Raw genomic sequence first — 27679 nt, forward strand, 5'->3', positions numbered from 1 at the left:
TTCTCGACGGATACATTTAGGTTTTTTTTCATTTATTATTATCATTATTGTTGTTATTATATTTTTTTACTAAATGCCTAGTCGAAACTGTTTCGAACCATTATCCGAATGAAAATGCGTTTTTTTCCATGCGAATGACTTGGAAGTCGAAATCCGTTGTGAATCAACTCCAGTAGGTTTAGGTATATATAGGTACACGTACGTGTATATGTGTCGAAATCCATTGAAATGGAATAATAATAATCGACACTGTATCGTCGTATATATATATTATATATATATATATATATATGCGTCCGTCAGTGGAAAATTACATTTCCAAACGAATAAATCGTCTTGAAAGGTGTTGGCGACAAATAAACGCGGGACATATTATCGCTGTTATTATTGTATAGGTATCATACAGCGACTGCACATGGAGTGTGTTTACGATTATTATTGTGCCAGACGTCCGAGACCTTCTGCGAGACTGTGAATGAGAGTGAACCATGAATGGAACGTATTTCTTTTCTATTATATTTGCGTGAAGATTATGGGTTTTCATTGCCGTCGAACCGACGTTCCTCCAGATAAACCGCTCTGAACAGTCAAGTCTTATCAGCGATCATATATAGGGATCAGATCGGTCTGCAGAATCGTATGCCAACCACATTGAAATGACTATCAACACGTTGGTTTTGGAGATCCATCTAAATCCGTATGGATTATCGTTGTGATAAAACATATCGTAGGCATGATCTTATTGGTGGTTGGGCCATGGCCGAATCTAAGAGCAGCGTACACCTGTACCATAGAGCATAATAATGGTCCATATACTTGTTGTAGATTGTGACTTAGATGATATTATATCGATGTACGCGACGGCACTGTCTTGTTAGTTATTCCGTAATCATTGGGATTTTTGATTTTTTCCAAGTATATCATGGGACCTGAGTTATTGAAAATAACTGCCTAATTTATTAAATGTCTAAAAAAAATTAAATGTTGAATTATTGGTAGATCGTATTATTACCTGTACCTGCAGATCTACCTATTAATTATTATATCTTTATGTTCCCCGTTATTCATATTTAATCTCTGCGCTGCAGCTTAACAAAAAAACATATTTTGTTTTTTTTTTTTTGTACGAATGATTAGTAGTCATTGATTATATTTATGTATTAAGTGGGTGACGACCGGTGGGTAAATGAAAGTATATATTAATATATTATTAATTACTATAAATTAAATTAATTTTTTTAAGTTTAATATTGGCTTGGCTCACTCTGTAACAACGGGCTGAGCACGTCTGTCCGCCTGTGCAAGTTATGCCATGTCTTATACTATTATTGTTGACTGTTGTTAACTTATCAATACTTTGTAAACATTTTTTGTAATTACAAAATTATAACAATAATCGTTATTTTTCATTTAAATATCTAGGTTTGACAAAATTAAAACTTCAAATGTATTCAAAAAAAAAAATGTTTGCTAATATATTTTCAATATTTGTAGAATGTTTAGTTTAATAATTTAATTTGATGAATGTTTTGTTATAATAATTAACATCACCAAATAAGTACATGAAAATAATATATTTTATACATTGGTAAATAAAAAGGACTTTCGAATAGATATTTTATCCAGTAATTCCCATTCAAGTCAATACAACGATAAATACCAGGCAAATACAATTTCTGATTTATCTGCATAATTTATTTGTCATGACCTTCGGCAGAATATATGTCCCCTTTTTTAGTAATTTATTATAATTTTATAACAAATATTTCAATGATATGTGCACTTTTGTAATTTTTTTTTATATATTATAACTATACGAGCGGAAAGTCCTAACCTTCGAATACTAATTGGTTTTTAGTCATTAACATAAATATTAATACTTATATTATACTAAACACTTAGGTTTATAAAGTCAATATTTTAGAGTAAACAAAAATCATGGAACTGAAACACCATATACCTTTGTCTTTTGACGGAAGTCTTGAATATTTACGGTTAATGGTTATTATATGTCGTGAGGTTCGACAATGTTTTGTTTGACACCACTCGGCTCTGAAGTCTAAAACTGTCATCTATAAAACCGTTTGTTTTATTTTGACGATTGGTAAATTAACTTTATAGGTACTACTTTTAAACTTGTCACGCTTTGAATTAATACAATTTCAATTTCAAATTACAGTTGTGTTTGTATGATTAATGATGGTGAAAAATGTAATATATTATATAATATAGTATGAAAAAAAAAGTCAAAATGTAAATCAGTGTGATGGGTATTATGAATTGGTCGGAAATTTATACCCGTACATTTCACCCAGAAGTCAATACGTCATGAAATGTCACATCTGGACTTTGTTATCGTTTTGAGTTATTTACATAAAATAATGGATAAAACGTTTTAATTCATTTTTATTTTTGTATTCATTTTTATTCACAATTTTGTGGGGTAGTTTCCGAAACGCTAAAATGTACACAAATGTTGTCCTGTTAGCGAGATTCATTGCTATCAATAAAAAAAAATCAAATATAAAATATTGAATAGTATATTCGTATTTAAATTATAACATAATATTATTATATAACTAAATGGAATGCAAAAATAAATTGATAAAAGGTGAATTACTACGAAATAGTATATGGGCTTCTTGGTTACAATTATTTAAAAAATTTTGGAAATCAATGATAAATCAGTATTGAGCTCATCTCAGTTTTTGCTTGTACCCATTTGTTTTTTTCTTCTTGCAGACTTCAGTTTATATTTTCCGAACACATTAATATTACCTAACCAAAATAAACAGTCGTGAATCATAGTTGCAACACCATTTTGTCAATGTTTTAGAAATGAAATAGCCCTCTAAAAAAACCAATGTCATAAGTGTCAATTTTTATTTTTTTTTGAAAATCGGGTGATTTAGTGTCATGGCTATATACTATACACAATATATTATGAAATATGGTATTATTCTATTGTGGTTCAATTACAAAATATAGTTTACTAAAATATTCTAGTCAAAATATCCATCGATGTTATATTTTTTTTCATTTGTCTTTAAAATTTGGCCTAAATTCAAATAATATATATAAGTAGACACTCGTGATAAATTGACATACCTGACTATGTATTTATGCGAAAGTAAGTAGTACCTATATCTACTTACCACTCGACTATACTATATTCCATCAAACATTACAATGCGGCGAATCCAGGGTTAACTTGGGGAAGGGGGAGCTTGACTAGAATCCATCATACGTTTGGTATGCTGAAGGTCTGTGGGTGTTTATAATATTTTAGACTTTTGCAACGACCTTTGTTCAAATTACAAATTGAATACATGATACTGCTATCCGCGTACTATAAGCTCGACACAGAACACCGAGATCATTTTAACATTTTTCTGAAAATCTGAACTGACTGCAGCAGTCGCCTGACAGTCCACTGACGACCTCCACCGATGAACAGTATATAACCATATATAATATTATATTATACACAACTGTCGGATTATATGCGTCAAGAATCTGAAAAGGGGGTACACAATATAATATTTAATATTTTAAGTATTTACATTTTAAACGTATGTACCTATTAAGTGTGTTTGATATCATCACTTGTATAAATACTGGGACGCGGGTCGGTCGCTATTTCGTGTCGAACGGAGAATTTTTAAGAAATTTTAAAGAAAAAAAAGACTCGTTTCGGCCGCGATAACCGTTGGTATTTGCACAATTATACGTGTGTACGGGGGTGGGGGAGGGGGCTGGTTACTGTATATTATATTATCCTATGTTATTATACGTATTATTGTATTGCTGTTGTTATTATTATATTAATGTAATGTACAGCACGTGAGATGACCGTTTTTGGGTCGGCGCATTGAATGGACTGCAAAGAAGACGGCGGCGTGGCGGCGACACTATACGCCGCATGAATGGGACGGTATATATTTATTATACCCATGTGTTCTATATACGTAGTATTTTTTTATTATATTAAACGAAACGGTCACTATACATTTTTACGTACCTACATATTTATATGATATGGGTGACATAAAAATTTCACCCGAACAATTAGAGCTCGCGACAAATAACCTCCTGCGTGTACTGCAGCCGTCGCTGTGCCGGACCGTCATTATATACAATATATACAATGGACTATATTATTATGTGTGATTATATAGGTATATGTACACGCACGCGCAATGAATCGGATCGTAAAAATATATAACAATAATAATAATAATAATAATAATGATATGTACAACAAAATAATAACAATATCCGCATATTATATTATAATAATATATTGTTATATAGGTAACAGCGCGTAGGTAGGTGATGGATAATAATAACAGAATACACGTAAATCGTACAATATAAATTGTATATTATATAATACGCGTTATGTTATATTTAATTTTTATACAGAGTATCCGTCGCGCTGCTTAGGTGGTACCCTATATTACACACTATAAATGGATCGGTAGGTTTGTTGTACGTCCCCTACCACCCACCACTGTTGCTGCAGGAGGACACTGTTTGAAATTATAACTTAGACTGGGTAATATTTGATTTCAACAAGACGGCGGGCAAGTCATCGACCGTTGGCCAAAGACTGGTGGTCAAGAGCTACTGCGGGGTCGTAGATGAGGGGGCGGGGGAGGAGAATGTTTGAACTCGAGACCCGCGGAGCTAAGAAATTTGGCATTGAACGATCCCGATCTGTTGAGCTCGAGACTACTTACAGTTTAGACACTGATAATTGTGAGTTCAAGACACGCAACAGAAGTAAGTACGGAAGGCAGGACTTTACTCGAGCATGGGCCCTAAGGTTAGAGCCCTAAATAAAGCGCTTAAAGAGCAGAACAAGTTTTTAATATTCAGTAGCAACTATTATGACGTATGGAACCCAATAACTTTAACGCCTTACAAATGATATGGTCGATGGGGTGTTTTTTTTTTTTTTTGGTTTGATGAACAACAAATCCCAGGTGTTCGTTACCTGTTGGTTGTACCGGATACCAGGAAAATGTACAATTTTAGTTGTACCATTTCTATAAAGAACCGCAAGCGAGGGCTTCCTTGCACCAAATTCAGCTTGTTTATTTTTAGACTTAAGTATACACTGAAAACTTAGTAATAATGATAGAATCTTAAAAGTTTCACAGTATTTTAGGTATGAACACAGCGTATATGACTTTGAGCAACCACGATTTGATAAACTTAAAAATCGATTTAAATTTTTTTTCAATTAGTGCATAGTTAACTATTGGTTATCGGTTATACCTATAGACATTCGTGTGAGAAGAACGACATCGAGTAAAGGACGTAATTGTTGTGTAACTGTTTGAATTCTAGCCCTGAATACATCATAAATCGGCCTGCCGTCTAGGACAATCTAGCGTGGAGTGACACTAAAGTCTTTAGTCGTCTGCGACTTTAAACTCTCGCTAGCGGTGTAAACCGAGAATAAAATCGCATTTAAATAATATCGATCGGAATGGAAACAAAATGTTGTACTAGCGCGTGGAGTATGCGATCGCTCTGTACATTATATACATATTACTATATATATGGACCCTAATATAGTGCGTTATACCTGTATAATATAATATATTAGGTAGGTACACACATACATATTACATAAATATACATATATACCTATACATTATATTTTATATATTATATACATTATACACCCTGCAATATAATATATAGGCGAGGTACATCTGTCTTATTATGTGTGCATTAGCCGTTGTGCATGCCGCACATATATATATACCTACGCTATATACGGTAACTATATAATAAATAATAATATTTCGGAATGAGAGAATATAATGTACCGACGGGTCGACGATGGGGGGGGGGGTTGAGGGGGAGATATGTGTTGAGGGGGATCGGCGGCGGCGGCGGGCTAAGGATTTATTTTCTATAGGCGTCGTAACCTATTTTCGGCGGGGTACGTGCCTGGAAATTTATTGGTTTATGATAAAGCGTACACCTGGACACACCGCACGTCGCGGAAGCCGCGGCCTCATCTGCTGCAGTCTCGTTTGTTGTTTTTTTATTGGCTTTATATCGTTTGGACGAATTGCGTTATTGTTAAAACCGTAATAAATATATATATATATTATAAGGTTGCGGAGACCGAGCGAGAGAGTAAACTGCTCAACTGCGGCATGTATACCTTTATACAGGCACATATATATATAGCCTGACAATACATTATGTATATAATATATAGATCATCGATGCGACTTTTGATCGATTATGGCACACCGCCTATTATACGCGTGCATTGTTGTCGCAGTACATTATCGTAAGATATATTATTGTATATCGTCCGCGAGGCCAGAAAACCAAAAATTAATCATATTCAGGTACTTACGCGTACTATACCGACGAACACGTGATCGTGCCATGCGTAATAGGTTAGGTATATATGGTCGTAACCACGTGACCAGAGCGAACGCGATGCCGATGAAATATATGGCTGAAATAATAGCGCTTGCGATTGTTAGATCATGATTTATATTACAATGATTAGTTGCGAAAAAAATCTGATGCGATTTTTCACACATTCCTTTCCGCCTTAACAATATAGTCTTGTCAAATCTTGACGTGGTTCCGGTAATGGCGTAGGTAGTTATCTAAAATCTACCTAGTGTCGGCGCTGCAATTATTGGCACCCCGGGCGAAACCATGTATTTATACCCCCTCTTCCATTTGTTATTATTAATTTCGTCGAGGCTCCAATTCCCACCCTCTTATACCAGGTACTCTGGACGCGAGCCCTGGTCTCTCACCCCTAACGCCAGCCCTGAAGCTATACTGGCTACTGCAGTTGTACCCAGGGCCCGAGGCCATAAGTGGAAACAAATTTAGTTGGGATCCAATATTTGTTTGACATAGAGAAATCTAGGATACCGGACACAGCTTAAAGTTAAACATTTCGGATTGGGAGACGGAGAATCTGGACCTCTGTACTCCCCTAGGTATGGCCTTGGTTATATTTACCTACTGAACCTACATTTGCATACAAGCAGGGTGGCTCCAGAGGCATGGTTGGGGGGAAGGGAGGTCCTAAGTCATAATTTTCAGAAAACTTTCGATATTATTTTAGGACTTTTTTGAATTGTTGTTTTTAACAATATACAATTTTTATAAATACGAGCTTGGGAGAGGACCACGGCCTTAAGGGCCCCTCCTTGGAGCCGCCCTGCTTGCAGGCATAAAGCCATATATATTAAAATACCTACCCATAATTAAAATTGTTTAAACATGAACGACAAAACGTTAAACACTCTAACCATAGTACCACGAGCCGGTCATTACCGATATGAATAAACAATATACCACGAATTATACGATTATTCAAGTATTTTCGTGCTGTTGTTCGTATTCAAAATAATACACTGATATAGTTACTCGGGTAATCAGGTGTACATTATAAATTATAATTAATAACACAAACAGCAAATTCTTTATTAAAATATAAATCTAAACATGCCGGAAAGTCAGTATTGTAAAGCCCGAGGGCAGTGAATACACTTACTACCTTGCATCTCCCATTCCCCCCTCATAATACGCGGGCGGTGGCGCTCACCCAATTTTTACAACGATAAACCTGCAAAGGCATATATTTCAAAAAAGTTGTACCCCGTGCTTAGTGTACTTAAATAGTGCTCACTGAATACTGAAATGAAGCCAAAAAAATGTTTTTATTGGTTAGGTATACGTCTTGCCTCACCATAAGCCCCAATTTCAGCTCAGAATTTCAGTTAACACTCACCCTTGTTCACTCCACGTATGAAACACTATAGATTTAAGAAGTTATCATCGTTGGCGCACCACATCAGTCATTGGCTCGGAAACGGGAAATCTGGAAATTAAATCATACAAATAAAAACCGTAACGGCAATGCTATCTGCCGATGAACGCGAACCAAAGTTGTGCGCAAGCGTCGAAAAGTTCAACCACAACACGGGTTAGCTATTATCAAAGTATCAAACAATCTATTATACCCACGTTGTACTTGGATTGGTGATACGAAAATGTTACCTACTAATTGCTAAATAGTAGGTTGTAAACTCGTAGACATTAAACATTATGATATTATTATTATTAAATTATTATAACGGATTCCAAGGGTTCGTGTAGAATCAGAGGGTGTCGGTGAAAACCAAACGGCCTAGGCGATAATTTATATATTACGTGAGAATTTTAGAATTTGTACGCCAAAACAAACATCGTATGCAATATTATATTATTATCACAAAACTTGTGATAGCAAAAATAATAATTTATTGTAATCAAGTAAATTTAAAGGACAGCGAAACTTAACTGCGACTTTGTGTTTGAGCTTCGAAATAATTATGAGCTTTCACGTGCGTCGATGATGCACTGTCCAATCTTTACCATATTAGTGTCCTGTGGATATTAAATATTTTTTATTTATTTCCGATAGTTGCAATTTATGATCTCGACTTTTTTTTATCGTTTTAACTGGTTTCAATAATATTGATGTCTGCCTAATCGGTGTCTAATGAGTTTATTCTACTACTGAAAATATGAGCATTCGTCGAAGATGTCATTCCAATTCATTCGTACATTTACAAGTAAGTTTTAGTGTAAATAAATGTTTGATGAGATATGCTATATTTGCAATTTACAAATAGCTTTCAATTAACAATTACTAGCTTTCACAAATATTAACTTTTATCCATAATTAATAACTTAAAATACATACTAAGTGTTAGGTACTAGTGTACTACTGTACCTATAGTAGTAAGGCATAGGCGTGAACAAACTTTTTGGGCTGGAGAGGCACACACCGCAATTAGTGGAAAAGCCCTAACCCCCCCCCCCTTCCCCTCCGACATTTTAAGAAAATAAGAAAATAATTTCTGTGACCTACGAAAGTTACGGCAAATACAAATTTGTATAGCCGTACAAGAACCGCGACCAAAAATAAAACCTCGCCATCAGTAGGCTAAACTTATGGGCGACCCCAATTAAACCATCTCTGTGTTATCACATTATCAGTGCCCTCCCTCCTTTCCAACTAAAAAAAAAAAATAATTAAATAAAAAATACTGGCTACGCCACTGTAAAATAGTTAATTAATTATAAATAACAATAAATGGAACTTTTATACTTTACCGGACACCCCTTTTTTTGACCATTTTTTCGGACTTAGTCATTTTTATAACGAAAAAAACGTTGGTGAAATCAGAAATTGGTGCTCGGACTTAGTTTTCAAGTTACAGGATTATGAAGTTAAGAGCTTTTTCACAATTCTCTTAAATAAGCAATTTGGTCCTTTTCTCAAAACGAGCTGTGGTGCGGTTTTTTTTTTTAATGTTTTTTCTTATAAAAGCACATAGCGACTATTCCTCTGGTTTTTTTTCGTTGATCTTCCCTTTAATTTATATCTTAAAATACCGATTAAATTGACAATGGTGCACAATGAGAAATTGGGATTAGATCAAAGGGCCAAATTCAATAAGAATTATAAATTCTAGTTTCAATAATTATTTTCTGTATTCTTTCAATTGGCATGACATGCGACACACTTTCATGCACGTCTCATAAAATTTAATTACATAATACTGGGTACCTATTATTAATTATTATATTATCATCTAAGTCGAAATATCCAAACCCCCAATCTGCCCCTGAATTAAGTTTTTAATTTTTGTTGAAAGCTAAGAAAAAAATTATATTTATAACAATATCTTATAATAATGTTATATTATTTGACTATATACATATAACGACAAGAGAAGTAGGTAAATGTTATATTATTTGCTATTAAAGTAGTTAATTTATTTTACTATTAGTTGTACAGAGTACCTATATAGGTTGAATTGATTTTAGAAGCTAAGGCTTTAAAGTTGAATTTTTGAGCTAATTCTATTGGAAAATAAAATAATGTCTGCTAATCTACTTAATCGAATTACCTATTTTACGTCTTCATTTTACACATATTACTTGAGTAGGCAAAATGATATTTTAAAATGTTAGTGTTTATTTATATAAACGTTTTTCAGCATAATTAAACTTGGATGTTTCGATCGAATTCCGTATATATAGGTATTTACGTCCATACACCACAGCACGGTGAAAGCTATTAATATGTCTGGTACCTATGCCTTCAATCGTGTTCCACGATACCTATACCGACTATTTAATTGTTTAAATTATTGTTTACACGGGTAGGTACACTCGTGCATAATAATAATAATAATAATATAGTGTCCACGTGTACGTCACCTGACAATAATAAAATTACCGGTTATTACTGTAATATTTTTATCAAGCGTTCTATTTTCGCTACCTTCGCTACGTTTAATTTTATGCATGGATATTGTAATTCGAAGATTGTTGGATAACGGCGAATGCTTATAGTAATCAATACTAACTAGTTATCATTGCAAATGTGCAAATAATATCGTAGTATTCCAGGAATAATAAAAAATAAATAAATTATTATTGTCACCGAGTGGCGCCGGACTCTGCCAACTCTGTCCGTCAATGATTATTGGGCATCACATCCAATATACTCGATGGTTGATGCACATAATTTTTAATGTTGTTTTCATGTGTCAGGTGAATCGCTTAAGGCCTATGACAGGCTGTCCCCGCGAAGATCAAGACAGAGCAGATTGGTACGATTTGTGTGATTTTCTGTGTGAATAAATGAGAGGAAGAATTGTCACAACGCCATAGTTAGTAACCTTACCTAGGTAAACTTACCTGTGTGGACTTCAGGTGAATGGAGAAAAAATTCTTTTGCACATTCCTTATTATAGAGGTGAGTACACTTACATATATTCACCCATGCAGACCGATGGTTTTAGAACGTCTTACCTCTAATTTACAATGCATTATCCGTGGAAGCCAGAAGTGCGTATGCGACATGCGTACCCATATCCAGTCCTTTATTGTCCTTATAATATTTTTATTGTCCATTACCTTAATACTACAGGAATATTGTTCCTTTTAGGATTCAAAAGAATTCTAATATTAGTTAGAAAGTAGAAACTATAATTATTGAGAATTTCTGAATTTGTATTGTTCATATTTATGTCCTTAAGTAATATTTCAAAAAATTAATAATCAGTACTTTCTTAAAATTGGAAACTGAAGTGTCTACATAACTCTATATGTAAATAATAACATACCCAATTATTTTTGTTCACAGCACAAATGTCTATACTTCAATATCAAGAGGACAGTGATTTTGACGAAGCATTTAAAAATTTATTACAACCCGTTGAATCAATTACAAAAAAAGATTCATGTGAAATTATGCAATATGATCTTATTAAGGTAATGCTAAACCTTCACAGGAAAATAAAAATAAACAACATGTTATACTTGTTATGAATGTTTGATATTAGGAACTGGATTCGTATTCAAATCACTTGAGAAAATCTCCAAACGGTAGTTCCACAGTCTTTGTAGAAGCTGCTATAATCATTCAAAACATTTCACTTATTTATCAAAAAAGAGTTGATGAGACAATCAGTTCCATGATGAAACTTATTGGAAAATTCCGATCTTAGTGAGTTATAATGTAACTTTTTAACATACTACCTATCTGGTTTTCTGTTGTAGCCAAATTTAAAGAACGCAAATAAAATTCCCATTTGATTTTGGAATTTGTCATTTGACACTAACTTATGACTTATCAGGTACACTAATGACTAATCAATTACAAATCTGTTTTTAATTAAATTGTTTGCTATTTTATTTTATTGCTATCAATAGTTGTGATATTTTATTGTCCATTTTCTTTCAAGAAAAGTTTTTTCCAATTTTAATTTGTTGTCTATCTTGGGGTAGCCTTTGGTCCTCAGCAAACAAGTTTTTCAATATTTTACATTAATTTAAAAAATATTTTTGTAACTTTATTTGTTAGTGAAAGATTTTGAAAAATAAAACTTCTAATTTTTAACATATACCTAGCTGATATCATAAATAATAATTGTTTTAATGTTATGATTTGATTCTAAATTCAAATATTTATTTGATATAACAGTCGATTAAATGAAAATATTGATCCAGATTATTATGCAGAGAAGAGGGTAGAAAATAAAATCAAAAAAAATAGTAAAAAGGTCAAATGTTTTTCTTTTTTTGGACCAATTGAAGGTCAAATTGTTGGAACATGTAAGTTGATATACCATATAGCATATTGCTATTAAATTACTATCCATAAATAATATGGAACTTTTACTATACAGTGAAAAATTTTGACTGCAAGCAAATCAATGTGAGGGAATTACCACATGTAAAAAAAATTGTATTGAACACCAATATCAAAGTAGATAATAAGTACAGTAAGATATTGCCTTATATTTGTAATGCAAATAAAGAAAATATTGGGAAAAAATATGACTTTAAGTAAGAATAATTATATTATAAAAAAAAATAGCTAATTATGTGATCATACTATTTGTACTTTATAAATCTTTTTTTCAAGGATTAATTTTCCTTTGGATTATGATTTAGCTGTAAGTGAAGAATTTTATTGTCCCACTAAAGAAGATTCAACATTTAAAAATCCTATCAATTATCAAAATAACACTAACATAGTAGGTATATTAATATTAATAAATGATGATTTTTTTAACATTCTAATTACAATAATTTAGTTACCGATGAATTTATTGGATGCTGATGAAATTCTTCCAACTGCTTTCAACTCGATAATTATTGATCAGAATGATATCAATGAAGTTTTCGTTCCTAACAGAATTTCATCAAAGTAAATAAACTTGAGTAATTAACCCCTTACAATTTTGTGATGATTCATCATGCTTATATATTATACATATTATTTTATAGTTCAATACATGTATTAAATGTTAGTCAAATAACTCAAAATGACGACAATCCTGGAGTTCAGGTTTTCAACGCCAAGCGTAATAATTTTACAGATAAGCCCCATGTGAAAAAAAAGGACCTCAAAATAAAAGTAAGTTAATATATACCATACATATTGTTTTTGCAGAATTTAGGCATTATTCTTCAAAAATGACTAATATTAATATTGGTTCCTTTATTTTCGATCATAACAAATTATTTATGATGGACAATTTAAAAATGTATAGCAACAGAGTTGAAAGCTAATTTTATTAAGTTGAAGATTCGTTTAAGGTATTTAACCAGAATTATTTAAATTTAAATTGTTATTTTTGAATTTTAATAATAATATATATTTTAACCATCTTTCCTATTATAATGTAAACATTTAAAAATAACCAATTTGATAATAGCCGGCTTACCATTTTACCTACCATATTGCAATATTGTTCTATCTCTATGGATCGTCAAAAGTGATTTTGTTTAAGGTCCATTTTTATGTTTTATTTGGATATACGATTTTCTAGAATGGAGAAATGATGTCACCTATGCATATGAATGGCACAGAGTTGCATTTCTTAGTTCATGACGAGGAAATGGAAGAAATATTGAGAATTGGTGGTACGTTTTAAATTATAATACATCTATTAGGAAGTTTTTTTTAAATTTGTAAAATGTACATCTAATATTGCCCGCCCCATTTTTATCTTCTCTAAGAAAGCAATTTAAGTTAAATTTGTTTGTAATTACTCTCGCCGCCTTTTCAAATCAAGAAATCAAGTTGTTTATACTTGTTGAATTTATTTAAGAATCAAATGAAAACGTCCAAACTTATCAAAGGAATGCAATAGATATGCAGAACTATGAAAAAAATATAATGGAGACGGTAACTTGAATTCAGCACTCTGAAAAAGAAATTGTATTTCATTACCTATTTATTATTTTAGACAAATGAACCGTTAGAAATGCAAAGACGAGTTGTAGAATGGCATTATAAACTTAAGCCAATTTTAGAAAAAGAAGAAAAAATGATTGAATTTGATGTACATGAATACGGAACACGTATTTTGAGCTGTTTTGAATCTATTGGGGAACAAAAATTGTTCACAGATTTAGTTGGAGGGTTAGACGAAGTAGAAGTTGCTCGATATTATTTGTCTTTATTAATGATGGTATTCACAATTATTTTTTATATTATTCATTTAAGTTAATGTAATCCTATTATTCTAGATTAATACGAATAATTTGGAGTTATCAAATCATATTTCTGGAGAAGATTTTTTGGTAAAACTATTAAAAAAAGACCGTCACCATGAAGAACTTCAAGTTAATATTGGCAATCAAATGACCCAACGTTTGTAATGTACACTTTTTTTTTTAATTTAACTTATTCATAGCTACAATATAAGTCTTATTAACCTGTTAACTTTTTTTTATTTGACAAACAAAATTATTATAATAAAATAAAAATTAATTTTATATTTATGAATCTATTTATCTTTAAATAAACCAAATATTATAAGCTATAGTATAATGTGTAATTAAATTAAATATACAAAAATTAAGAACTAAAGAATAATAAAACTTATAGGACTATTAATGTATAATAAGTTTAAAAAAAAAAATAGTTAACTTATTGCCTATTTGGTGGCGTATGATATACATATTCTTTTGAATTTTTTTACCGTAATATCTATTTATGATTAACGTAGAGAAAATGCTATAGCTTCATCAGTTTCAGCCAACGGATACTCAGCGAGGTCCATCATTATCACTTTACTGATTAAACATTGTCCTTCCTAAAAAATGAAACAGAAACATTCTTACCATTAATATAACATATTTTGATAGTACCTATAATAGTCTAGGTAATAATATAAAATGCATAATATATTATATATACAGTAAACTTTTAATTAGCTGTGGTCTTTTGAAGGTCTGTACGAATCATATTGTACAATAATTCTTACATATTAGAAATCATTACAGTTCAATAACAACCCGATAACGCAGTTTTTCAAGCTTAAGATTAATAAAGGATGATTAAATTTAAAAAAAACTTGAAATTCAAATTAACCACCCTATTCTGAAGATATTTGAGAATTCACTGTATATTATACAACTACTTACATCTGGACAGATCCCAACAAGAGCATCGGCGTGATGGAAGAATTCTTCTTTAAGAGATATAACGATAGTTTGTAAATTGGTTTTTTTCTGTAGAATATAGGAAGCGACTTTCCCAATATTAGTATTGTCCAGAGCAGCATCTATTTCATCGAGTACAAAAAATGGAGCTGGCTGATAACTGTGAACAAATATTTGTTTAAAATTCATAATGTTTCAGATAAATACATTTTAGCTGAGTAAAAATAATTAATATTACAAGTATATCACTTTGCATACAAGTTACCTGTGAATGGCAAATAACAAAGCTAATGCAGCGACGGTTTTTTCTCCTCCTGATAAATTGGACATGGGTTGGAAACGTTTTCCTGGAGCTACACAATTGTAGTTTATGCCATCCAAATAAGGTTCTTCTGGGTTTTCAGGTCCCAAGAAAGCCTGAGCCGATTGATTTTTCGACAAGGCCTATTAAATAAAAGCATGTTTAAAAAAATTTACATTTTAATAAATAAATAAAAGTCTACCTTATAAATCAAATCAATTTCATTGGCTACATGCTCAAAACATTCAGTGAATTTGTTGTGTCTCTCTTTCTTAATACGCTCAAAGTTCTGTTTAGCTTTCTTTGCGCGAGTCCTGGCTGTGTTAAATTCCCGATCGGTTTCTTGCATTTTCTCCCTAGCTTGATCCAATTTTTGCATTGCCTGTTTGACAAACATTTTAATTTAATTATTGAATTTTGAATACAATAACAGAAAAATATTCATTCAAAAAATACAGACAAGTAACACAAATAAAAAATAACAACACAGTTGACACAATACTTTAGAGCATTTTTTCTGAGAAAATTGAAGAAATATGTGACAAACCAAGTTATAGTAAATGGTCAAAACTCAAAAAAATAATTTATCTTTAGAATATGTCATTAAAGAAAAAATTTATACTGTGACTATATTAAATTAGTAATTATAAATTTGTGCAATCAGGAGGTCTTTACAAATAAATAAAAACAACAAATAGTTATTTTGACTAAAATCAATGAATTTACCTTGAAATTAGGGGCATGAATCTTTTGCAGTTTCATCGATTGTTCAGCCATAGTTTTTGCCATTTTATCAGTCAATTTTTTAATGTCATCTAAATCTTCTAAATCCTTGAGATTATCGGGTAATGAAGAGTAATCCACAGTAATTCTATAAATGAGTAACAAAATAAGAAACAAACATTCTAAATAAATATAAATACATTTTGTTTAATGTTGTTAATTAATTAACCTTGCTTCCTGATCATATATCTCTTGTGTGTTGGCTGTACTGTCTCGCCCTTGTTCTTCAGAGTTATTCACAGATTGTTCTTGAATAATATCTTCCAAATTACCTTGTAATAGCGGTATGTTAATGTCCTCCATCTAAATGAATCATTTAACATCAATAAATTTCAAAAAAACAATTTAATATTTCATTAATTTCTACCATACCCGACAGTGAGTTAGGATTGCATGTCGATCAGCTCTACGCATTTCTACTTTGTTCTCCAAGTTAGTTACTTGCTTTTGAGCTGCTTGAATATCTTTAGCAATAGCACCGACTTCTTTTCTTGCCTAAATAGTTTATGGAATGTTCTTTTCAACCATCTGATTACAACTTAATATTTAATATTTATTAACATACCTTGCTGATCACTTCGTCCATTTGATCTACTTCTTGTTTTTTAGTTTGTCGCTGAGCTTTCAGTCTATCCACTTCTTTCATGTCCATCTCTATTTCAGACATTTGCTTCTGTTCTGCCTGTTTGGCACGTTCAAGTTCATCTTCATCATCGTGAACTGCTCTCTCCCAACGTGTCACATTGTCTGGGTAAGAAAATATATTATGATAAATATTTTGTAATGGTATAATCAGTGTTTTTAAACCTACTCTGTGTGTCTTTGGTACGTTCAAAGTCTAATTGACTCATTATTCGATTTTTCTGGTTTTCAAACTCCAAACGAATTTTAGCCCTCTCTTGCTGTGACCTTAGTTCACGTTCTTCATACTGACGAATGTTAGTCATGCCAATTTGACGACAAAAATCAGCAAACACGTCATCCTCGACTGAATTCATGCGACCCCGCATAGACTGAATTTCAATATCACGAGTCCGCATTGTTCTTTCAATTTCTTCGATACGTGGCTAAAACCAAAATATTAATTGAATTTTGCAATTATATATATTATAATACCTTAACTCTTGAAGTAAAAAAAAAATACTTACTCCACTCCCTTCTAATTTGTTTTCTAAGAATTTCAATTCCTTTTCCAAATCTCTGATTTGTTTAAGCTAAACAAGTAATGTTTATAAAAAAATTATTGTAGTACAGTTTTTAAAGCATGAAACATATTGTATTAGGTGAAATTATTTACTAACAGTGTTTTCTTTATCAGTTTTACCATACTTGAGTCTCATATCTAAACCTTTTATTTGGGAGTCAACAGTATTGAGTTCAGACTCTTTACGCGATTTCTTCATAGCATCTCGCAATTCTTCAGATAATTTTTCCTAAAAAAAAAGAATGGCTCGACAATAGTATGCATGAAAAATATTATAGTATTCAAATTACTTTAGAAGCCTTCAATTGAGTCATATGTTTTTCATCCCAACGTTTTGCTTTACGAGCTAAATCCAAACTGCCTCCAGATATAATACCAGATTTTTGATAAAATGTTCCATCTAATGCAACAGCCTAATTAAAAAACATAATACTTTAAAAATAATTTTATTTTTTAACCAGCTGCAAATTAATTTTGTTTAAAGAGAAATACTAAAAAGGTTATTCATAAAAGTCATATAAAATTATTTTTTTTATAGAAAAGTATAAATAATTTTCAGAACAATCTTACGTCATATCTTCCATCTCTTTCAAGTTCATAAGCCACATGATTGGCGTCTTCAGGAGATTCACATACTAGAGCATTGTTGGTTGCAAACAAAACAACTCTATCAATTTCTGGATCAAATTCCAGTACATCATACATGAGCTTGACATTGTGTGGACGACTTATGTTTCGTAATCTCTCCTTCAGTGGTTTTGTTTGCAAATAATCAATGGGCAAAAATGTTTCCGGGTCCAGCATGTGATCTTTCAAGTATTGAATGCACAAACGTGCAGTTTTCTCAGAATCCACAATAATGGCCTCCATGTACTTACCTAACACCTTTGTAATCGCTACATTATAACGGTTGCTAATAGGATGACACATGTTGATCAAGCGGTCATACTAAAACAATTATTTAAATAAACAACTAAAAATTAAAACTTATTACTTCCAACTAATAAAAAACTTACCACTCCTGGATATGCTTTTTTGAAATTTTCAACTAGCTCTTGTTTCTTTTTACGTCTGTTATCATCGTGTTTGTCAACTTTAGCATCACCCAACTGTTCAGTAACATTATCTAAATCCCTTTGAAGCTTGGACACTTTATCTTTGGACGAACCAACATCTTTACGGAGATCGTCAAATAAACGTCTCTGTTCTTCCAATGCAGTTTCACTAGATTTAATATGTTCAGTTAATTTGTCCACTCGCTTTTGGGCCTCTTCTTTTTCATGAGTTTTCTGTTTTATTTTATTTTCAAGTTCTGATCTCAAGCGCAACTCATTATCTAACCTATCTTGATCAGCTTTTTGTTCTCTGTTGATAGAATCTAGCTCTTGTAAAAATAATGCAGACTGTTTACGAGCATCAATTTTCAAATTATTGTACTCCGAAACTTGAGCATCTTCTAACTGAACATCTCTTCCCTGACTATGACTTTCTCCAGCCACTTGTTCTTCATAATCATGGCGCCGTTTTTCAACTTCTTTAAGTTCAGCTTCCAATTCATCAATATCCTTTTTGTGAGCATCATTGGCCATTACTACTTCGGCTAAAGACTTTTTTGCAGTGTTTAATTTTTTACGTATATGTGCCACTCTTTCTTTGGACTTGATGAATGATGGACGTTTTTTATTAATCTCTACCTCCTAAAAATTAAAATCAAACATACATTAAATTAAGACAATAAGAAGAGAGACTCAGTATTTACACAGGTACTGAAACTTTGAAATATATGTATAAATAATTATTAAGAGATATGCACATACATATAAAAAAGTTTAATTTGATAAAAAACATTTCATCATGCAGTTTTTATAATTGGGTTCAATTTTATGAAAAGAAAATTCCTCAAAATATTGATATTATTCTCAATAGCTATAAGTAAATATATACAAAAATAAGGATTATCAGTTAGGTACTAATATTAGGTAGTGATTAAAAGAGTTGAAATTAATATCTGATGATTATGAAACAAGTTTGTATCAAATTAGATAAATGATAAAAGTATATATCCTTTATAAATTTATAATATACAGTTGTCGGTCATATGTGTAAATGCATAAATACAGTATCACAAGCTACGACAATGTGAAAGATCAAAGTGTTGCCTTACTATTTCTCTGATTTCTTGTTCAACTTTAGCCAGATCACGACTAGCCTTGCCTTGCTCCTTTTTTTTTTCTTTAACTACTTCTTCGGCTTTTTCCTTTTTACTTTCTACTTTAGCAACTTCTTTTTTACGGTCTTCTAAATCTTGTTCGTAATTTTTTATCATATTCTCATTTTGATACAAACGAAATAACTGATATTCAACTTCTTTTTGTGCCTAAAAATATATACAAGTTATAATACTTATTGCAGGTAACAGGTACCATCAATTTAAGTTATTATGCCATATCTAATCTAATAATTAATATTTACTAATTCATCCTTGAGTTTTTGATACTTTTCTGCTTCTTCTTTCTCTAACTTTGCTTCTTTACGCTCAGCAGCAACTCCTCTTTTTTTCAAGTATGTGAAATTAGTTTCTTCTTCTGCTTTCATCACTTCTGCTTTCAATCGATCATAATCTTCTTTTAATGCTCCAGAACTAAAAATATATAGTTATTACATAAATAAATAATGTATTTAAAAATACACTAACTCATATAAAATTACTTACCCACTAATTTCTTCAAATAAAGCGGTTCTTTCTTTTGGATTTTTCATAGCAATTGATTCAACTGCACCTTGAAATACCAAGAAATTTTTTGCTTTAACATTCACACCAATCTGTTCTAACTGTGCAAAATATTCTTGATTGGGGACCGACTACAATAACACCAAACATTTATTTAAATAAACAATTTGAGTAAATATATCTAACTAATATATATACTTCATCGTTAATTCGATAGTCTGATGACGATCCTTGCACAGTTCTAGTAAATCGTTTTTCAGTTCCTTCACTATCCATTTTGAAAACTGCAGTTACACTAGCACTGTATAATAAGGTAATTTTTAAATAAAAAAATAAATTACAAATGTTCATTGGTAGTCAATTATTCCAATAATCAATATATAAAATAAATCATTTATCATGCAAGACAAATACCTGCGAGAGACAGGTTGTCCAACAGAAGCACCATGTATAAGATCACTGAGACGTTTTACTCGGAGGCTGGTAGTTTTTTCACCCATAACAAAACTTATGGCGTCCATAAAGTTAGATTTACCTGTGAAACAACAAACAATGGAAATATAGTAAGGTGATACAGTATATTACACTGTCAGACTTTAAATTTCTTCTACTTACCAGAACCATTGGGTCCAATGACAGCAGTAAAGTTCTTCAGAGGACCAATCATATGATGACCCCTGTAGGACTTGAAGTTGTCCATTTCGATGCATTTTAGTACTGGCGGCATGATGATGATGATTTGTCAGGCAACGATTATTCGAACATAATATACATGAACGCCATATGAAGACAAAAATGAATATGTTCAAAGCAAACACAATTGCTCACACATATATCACTGTACCTATACAAGCGTCAAATGAAATTCGATTAATTACAAATTAAAAAGAAAGCTATTATGATCGTACATACTTAGTTGTATAATTACGGGAGAAAAGTACTAAATAAAACAAACCTACCAGGTAGCAAGTAGTTTCAGCCTAGTGCAGTTGTAGTTCCTACAGAAAACAAACGAAGTGATAACACAGAATATAAACAAACACACCAACGTCAATATGACCAATCAGATTTTGATAACGTTCGGAAACAACAAACTGTACCCCTACTGGTGCCACACAAAAAATGGACACAATATTTTCATTAATTTTCGGAAAAAGTGCCACAAAATGCCCAAACTCATATTTTATCAATTAAAAAAATTGCAGAACAATAAATTAATTTAAAACACTATACCGCAATTACCACACAGATCGTTTATTTTTATTATTTCCCGCGCTTTCGTCATTGAACCAAGCGATAATTAAATTTAACCTATTCATCTGTATTCCTGTGATTGATCTTTTGCCAATATTATAAGATTTTTTCAAAATAGCTCTCATATAGTAAATATTGGTAATTGGTTTAAACATTTCTATTTAAAATTTGTTTACCTTGTACGAGAGTTCGGTAATTGGGCATCGTAGTGTTTTTATTAAAAGAGGATGTCGGCTCAATATGTGTGTCCTCTCTATATGATAACTGAACATTGATCCTAAAATCATTTTTTATTTACTTTGTGTACACTTAATGTAGTAAAATCACCTATTTCAAAAAATATAGATTTGACTTAGTACTCGAATTTCAAAAAAATAAAATTTAAATACCCATTGTTCAAACGGGTTTTAAACGATATTTAGACAAATTGATATGCCATACCATACGAAAAATATTAATCTCTAACTATCATTTTTGTAATCGGTAATTTTACTCAAAAATAATTCTGCGGATATTCTTATTTGTTGTCTAGAATCTGGACATTTCATTATAACATCGAAAGTCGAGCATTAGAGGTATTATACAAACACTATTACCATATAATAGGTTAAATGTCACTTATTCTGTGCTATTACAATGGATTTACTAAGGTAAAATGCGGCCACGTTGGGATGTTGTTTGCCCACAAAAACCGATAATAGTTATTTAGAGACACAAAATGTACAGTATCAAAAAAAGTTTTATTCTGCACACGTCAACGTCGTCAACCATAAACAACTGAAAAAAAACATAATAAATTACTACGTCTCGCGTCTCCTCTTCCACTTGTTCAGCCAAGCATCAGTAGCAATAAACCGAATGTCACCCATTTACTAGGATAATTCTTTAGTTTTACTTTTCAACATTGGCCCAGATACGCGAACCCTATGGATTGTAATCCATGAAAACCATTCGCTTAATGCCTGGTCAACTTCGATATCTTTCCTTTTCCGTATACGTTTTTGATCGCCGTTTTGAGTCGAACAGAAGTTTTAGCGTGTAACTATACTTCTTCCTTGATCAGTTTCGCTATCACCGATTTTGGAATGCGTAACTACCCACCGATTTCCCTTCGCGAAGAGCCTAAAGGAAGCGACTTCACAATGTCCAAAATCGCTATTTTGTCCTTGAGGGAGAGGGCTTTTCGTTTTTGAGACATCGTGTTACACGTAGAAATTCACACTTGTCAGTAATGGAGTTAGAGAACGCGTGCCCCGCGGTCCGCGGACCAAGGTGTACAGGACTGGTAACAGTGGTAACGAATGACTCGGTGGCGGGCAGAGTGCGGGGTCTGGGCCAAATGTACTATGGTACAACCACGATGTAGGAAAAATGTTTTATCTACATCGTGGGTACAACGCAAGGTGCACTCAGCACTGGCCACTGACGCAGTGACGCCGGTACAGCCGCGTAGTTTATTTTCTTCATTTCGGAGCGACAAGAATGATGTTGTAAGCTTGGCGGTAAGGCACGATGTTACGAACACTTTTACCATCGAAATGCATTGCTCGAGATCAGCCCGCCAATTTTTTTTTTTAAAAAAGGTCCCTGCATATTACCACTTAGTACTAAGATTTGTATAACCCCCCCCCCCATTTTTTTTAGGAGGGCGCTCTCAAAATTGTTTGCCAGGAGCGCCACCAATACACCCCGTTTTTTTATGTTTATGGGTCACACTGTTAACTAAAAAATGTAATTGTTTGTTTTGTGAACATCGCGAGCTGCAGTATTCGATTTCGATGACACACGTCTTGTACTCTGGTCTGAACGGTTGTGTTTTACGCCTTTTGATTATTTACACGTGTTTTTTTGCAATTATTTTTTATCTTGTTTTTTGTAATTTTACAAAATGCCGAACATTTGTGTTATTTGCAAAAATAAGGAAGGTCAACACAAAGTAACATTTCATCGTTTTCCTAAAGATGAAAACCTGTTAGTATATTTAAATTAGTTGAACCATTACTCGTTACAAATGCAGGTGTTAACTGCAGACTCCTGCAGTGCTCGTTTATTTTTAAACATGTGTTTTAAGGTCCTGAATTAAAATGAATACTAATAATACTATTAATTATTATCATATAGAAATTATAAATCGAGGAATCTTTAGTAAAAATACCTAACTTACTGTTTTTTTTTTTTTTAATTGGCCTTTTTACGATTGATTTTTGAAAATCCGAGTGCTTCATATTGAGATTCTATTTATAAGACCCATTTTTTAAAATTTTCCTTGAATTTGTATATTGACGTATTTACACCTTAAATTACTTAATGCTAAATTTTTATTTGTAGAAGAAAGATCGTTAGTTGACAATTGTTTCTTTTTGTAAAATGAATATTAATTTATTATGATGTAAATAATAAATACAATGAAACTTCCATAATATAATTAAGTCACAGGAAGGGACAAACAAAATCGTAATATAGAGGAATAAGTAATAATTCGTAAGTAATCAGGTAATAATTTGTTTCATAAAATTACATATTTCATATTCCATATAATGTATTAAGAAAATTAATTAAATATTTATTATATTTATCTATTTTATTTATTATCAAGAAATAATTAGCGAGTTTCGTTTGTTTATTATTTTTTATAAACTGTACTTTTTTAGTAAAATGTCTCGATTTCGTTTTAAAAAAACGGATTTGTTATCGAATAATTTATTCGTGTTACTGTAAATAATACCAATTCAATTTATTCACGTGATTACGACTCCGATAGGGGTTCATGTTTTAGCATTTGCATTTACTAAATTCACGTATATTAATAATACAACATGTGACATTTAATAAAACATGTGTTTAATTAAGTTTTTGATTTTTGAAAGAAAATTCACAATCTGTACACAATAATTACAATAAGCAAATTAGATAAAGAAAAACAGAATAAAATAACATGAATGACGTGTTGAGGAAGAAACCCTATGGTAACACCTCTTTTACTAATTTAATAGGTCTCTACACCATTTGCGTTTTAGTCTGCGTGGTGGGTTTTTTGGGAGGGTGAAGGTAGACATGTTTGATATTAAAGTATTACTGTGCGTGTTTAAATTTTGGTGAAAACGTTTTTACATTGCTACGGCTAGTTCAGTGGTAGTTGCTATTTTTAGGTCTTTGTGTAAGGTAAAGTTAGAAACGTACCAGGGGGCTTTGGTAACTAACCTTAGCGCAATTGATTGGAAAGCCTGAATTGGTCTAATGTTCGAGGGCTTGGCCGGACCCCATATTGCTATTCCATAAGACCAGACTGGTCTTATGATTGACTTATATATAATAAGTTTATTTTGGAGTTGAGGAGTGGTCGAAGGAGATGTAGTCTATTGTTTGCTGATTTTCTTTTTTCTTTTAGGCGGGGGCCCCAGGTTAGCCTTTTATCAAGAGTTATGCCTAAGTACTTTATTTCGGTTCGGACAGGGATGGGGACGTTGTTCATGATTAATTGAGGGCACTCACGGGGAGATTGTTTTAATGTGAAAGTAACTTGCACAGATTTATCTGTATTTATTTTGATTTTCCATTTTTTGGCCCATTCGTCGATTTTATTAGCATGGTCCTGAAATGCAGCTGAAGCTAGGTTAGGATTTGAACTGGAGGAAAGAATAGCTGTGTCATCAGCGTATGTGGCAAGAAGCGTGTTACTAGATTGAGGGATATCTGCTGTGGAATACATTGTATAGATCCGAGGATAAATCATTACCCTGCGGGACTCCAGCATATATTGAGTGAGTAGATGAGATGTCGTTACCCTGTCGTACGACAAACGAACGATTTTGTAGATAAGATTTTATAAAAAGATAGTAGGGAGCTGGCATGAAGAGTTTTAATTTGTATAGTAAGCCTTCGTGCCAAACTCTATCGAATACTTGAGTAATATCTAAAAAAAGTCCAGAACAGTATGCTTTGTTTTCGAGAGCAGTTGAGATTTCGTCAGTAAGACGATGAACTTGATGAATTGTTGAGTGCCTACTTCGAAATCCAAATTGATTATTTGGTATGATTTGGTTATTTTGAAGGATGGGACGTAATCTTTTCAGGAGGGCCTTTTCGAAAAGTTTACCAAGAACTGGAAGTAAACTTATAGGACGATATGATGAGGATAAGTGTTTAGGTTTATTTGGTTTAGGTACAACTGTACAAGTATAAATGACAGCAAATTTCCAGATTTTTGGGAAGTGAGACAATCTTAGCATAGAATTATATGCTGTTTTTGATTTTGGATTCTTTTTTAAGTCCGGTCGAATTATTTCCTAGAACATCAGAATCATTACCTGAGTGTTCAAAGAATTGTTCAACATCAGATATTTCATCAAGTTGTTCAACACCTTGTTCAGGTAGTTTATATCACGTATATTGTATATATCTCCTAAATTAAAAAAATATGTATTAGGTACCTATAAACTACACATTGAAATTAAAATTGTAACCAACAAAAAATATTTTATTACAGATTCTGAAACTCAGACAGGACTAGTTTTATCTCAAAACACACTAAGAAAAATGAAACTGAAAAAAAGATTACAGTACACTTCTATGGTAATACATTACTCTATGGTCTGACTGTATTAAATAATTATGATAAAAGATAACAATAGTATGTTTTACATGTTTTACCGTTTTACGTGCTTTGTAGTATTATCTCATAAAATTAGTAAAAAAAAATTTTTTAATGAGTATCGTCATTGTTATATTTTGTAGTATCGTTAAAATTATTAGTTTATAATTATTATTCATTTTTATTTCTCATGAATTAACATATTTACTATTTAGTCCAATGTTCAACATTTAAATTTGTTAATATGATGAACTTCGAAAAAATGGCAAATTTGTTTGCAATCCAAAATATGGAAGTGCAAGAAAACGTAGGGTTACATGTAATATAATATATTATATTACGTGATTTCAAAATTTAGTAAAATATATCATGATCACAGACATTATAATATATATAATATATTAAAGATAAGATATATTATAATATAGATATCTGTGGTCATGATAAAATAACAAAGAACATTTTTTTTTTCTACAAATACAATTATTTTATCTTGGTAAATGTATTATAATTTTTGATTCAGTGTGCAGTGTGCCTTAACTATTATTTATAAAATGCCTTGTTGTGCACCAAATTGTCCTTTTCGTGATAAATGTATAAAATAAACTTGTTTCTGTGTCCCTCAAAACCTTACTCTATGATCCGCATGGGAGAGAGTTTTAGCCAAAAATATTCTCAAGTTTGTTGCCAACACTTCAGAGACCGTAATATTATAGATACATAGGTTTCTTGAGAATGGGATAAATAATTATACAGTATACATAACCTACTGTTGGTATTCAGTCATTTCTTCCTAAATCATTATTGTAATTAATCTAGAAAATTTTTTTTCTAGGAGTGCTTGAAAAACCCTGGACTTTGTGATGAAGCCATTCCTGTACGGGTCGGAGGAATTGATCTGTACAATGATGGATCAATAATTTTAGTAAATATTTATAGACTATAATATTGTGATAGATTACAATAACATATAAATAAAATATGTAATTTAAATAATAATAGTTTATAGGATACCTGTGTTCCTCTAATATATATCTATATTTTTTAAGAACGACAGAACTAATATCTCCAACAATATTGGTACTAGCTGCGGAGATGGACATGACGTGCTATCTTCTATAAACAGTGATCATTGTTACACAACAATACAAATACAAGAAAACAAAATAGCTGAAGTAAATCATGACTCAGATGTTAATACAATGAATGGTCTAAAAAGAGATGCAGCTTTATTTAATGTTGAATTAACGTCTTCACTATCTAAAAGAATAAAGGTACTGCTACTACTGTGAAAGTAAATTGATTTAATTTTATTATTGAGCTTAACATTCAGTTTTTATTATCTACAGCCTTCACAAACATGGTGGTAGTGTGGTATCCCAGTTCCGTCCAGGATTCCGCCAAAATCTTAAATCAACTTATCACTAATTACATTAATTGTAGGCGTATGTTTTATGGTTATTGGATGATTTACATATTGTTATTGTTTTGCTGGTTACCATTTATCATTATACTGCAGATTCTGAGCGGGGCGATGAATCATGACTATTGATTTTGATTTTTTTTTTGTCACTTTTGTTGTTCACCTTTTGAAACAGTAAAATTACTAGTTAGTTAAATTATCGAGTATGTTTGTTTAAAAAAAATATCAATGGCAGTAGAAATGTAGTATTTATTATTTTAGCCTTAAGGAACAAAATACAAGGGTATAAATGTCTATTAAATTTGGATTAGGTTTCATATTTCTGGATAAGGAGCTTTATGTCTCCTAACTAATTAAGGACATTTTTTTCA

The 27679-nt window shown here is 31.7% G+C and overlaps 3 protein-coding genes across 6 annotated transcripts; 2 read left to right on the top strand and 1 right to left on the bottom strand.

The window, feature by feature from the left end:
• The first annotated feature begins 8070 nt into the window (after positions 1-8070).
• Positions 8071-14358, top strand: LOC111036770. Its single transcript, XM_022318931.1, has 13 exons — positions 8071-8618; positions 10612-10816; positions 11207-11334; positions 11406-11569; positions 12047-12177; positions 12252-12411; positions 12491-12602; positions 12663-12775; positions 12856-12985; positions 13401-13494; positions 13683-13759; positions 13821-14045; positions 14104-14358. Exons 3-13 carry the CDS (start codon positions 11212-11214, stop codon positions 14233-14235), a joined length of 1461 nt encoding a protein of 486 aa, XP_022174623.1. The 5' UTR covers positions 8071-8618; positions 10612-10816; positions 11207-11211; the 3' UTR covers positions 14236-14358.
• Positions 14359-14454: 96 nt separating this feature from the next.
• LOC111036771 (structural maintenance of chromosomes protein 1A) lies at positions 14455-21107 on the bottom strand. Of its 3 annotated transcripts, none has more exons than XM_022318935.1 (21): positions 21000-21107; positions 20656-20884; positions 20455-20575; positions 20239-20341; positions 20023-20171; positions 19782-19950; positions 19474-19686; positions 18326-19006; positions 17880-18257; positions 17600-17722; positions 17407-17538; positions 17254-17319; positions 16917-17172; positions 16671-16852; positions 16478-16600; positions 16275-16408; positions 16049-16193; positions 15525-15704; positions 15287-15465; positions 15004-15181; positions 14577-14672 (listed from the first exon to the last, which is right to left on the bottom strand). In XM_022318935.1, exons 2-21 carry the CDS (start codon positions 20765-20767, stop codon positions 14577-14579), a joined length of 3720 nt encoding a protein of 1239 aa, XP_022174627.1. In that variant the 5' UTR covers positions 20768-20884; positions 21000-21107. The 3 variants fall into 3 exon arrangements, with proteins under 3 accessions (XP_022174625.1, XP_022174627.1, XP_022174626.1); XM_022318934.1 differs by having other exon boundaries at positions 20953-21064; XM_022318933.1 differs by lacking the exon at positions 21000-21107 and having other exon boundaries at positions 14455-14672; positions 20656-20767.
• A 1970-nt stretch (positions 21108-23077) lies between these two features.
• LOC111036775 lies at positions 23078-27550 on the top strand. 2 transcript variants are annotated; one of them, XM_022318942.1, is made up of 6 exons: positions 23078-23265; positions 25564-25664; positions 25781-25866; positions 26721-26810; positions 26935-27159; positions 27235-27550. In XM_022318942.1, exons 1-6 carry the CDS (start codon positions 23183-23185, stop codon positions 27253-27255), a joined length of 606 nt encoding a protein of 201 aa, XP_022174634.1. In that variant the 5' UTR covers positions 23078-23182; the 3' UTR covers positions 27256-27550. The 2 variants fall into 2 exon arrangements, with proteins under 2 accessions (XP_022174634.1, XP_022174635.1); XM_022318943.1 differs by having other exon boundaries at positions 25585-25664.
• The last annotated feature ends 129 nt before the right edge of the window (positions 27551-27679 follow it).

Source organism: Myzus persicae, unplaced genomic scaffold (genome assembly GCF_001856785.1).
Source record: "Myzus persicae strain clone G006 unplaced genomic scaffold, MPER_G0061.0, whole genome shotgun sequence".
NCBI classification, from domain to species: Eukaryota; Metazoa; Arthropoda; class Insecta; order Hemiptera; family Aphididae; genus Myzus; species Myzus persicae.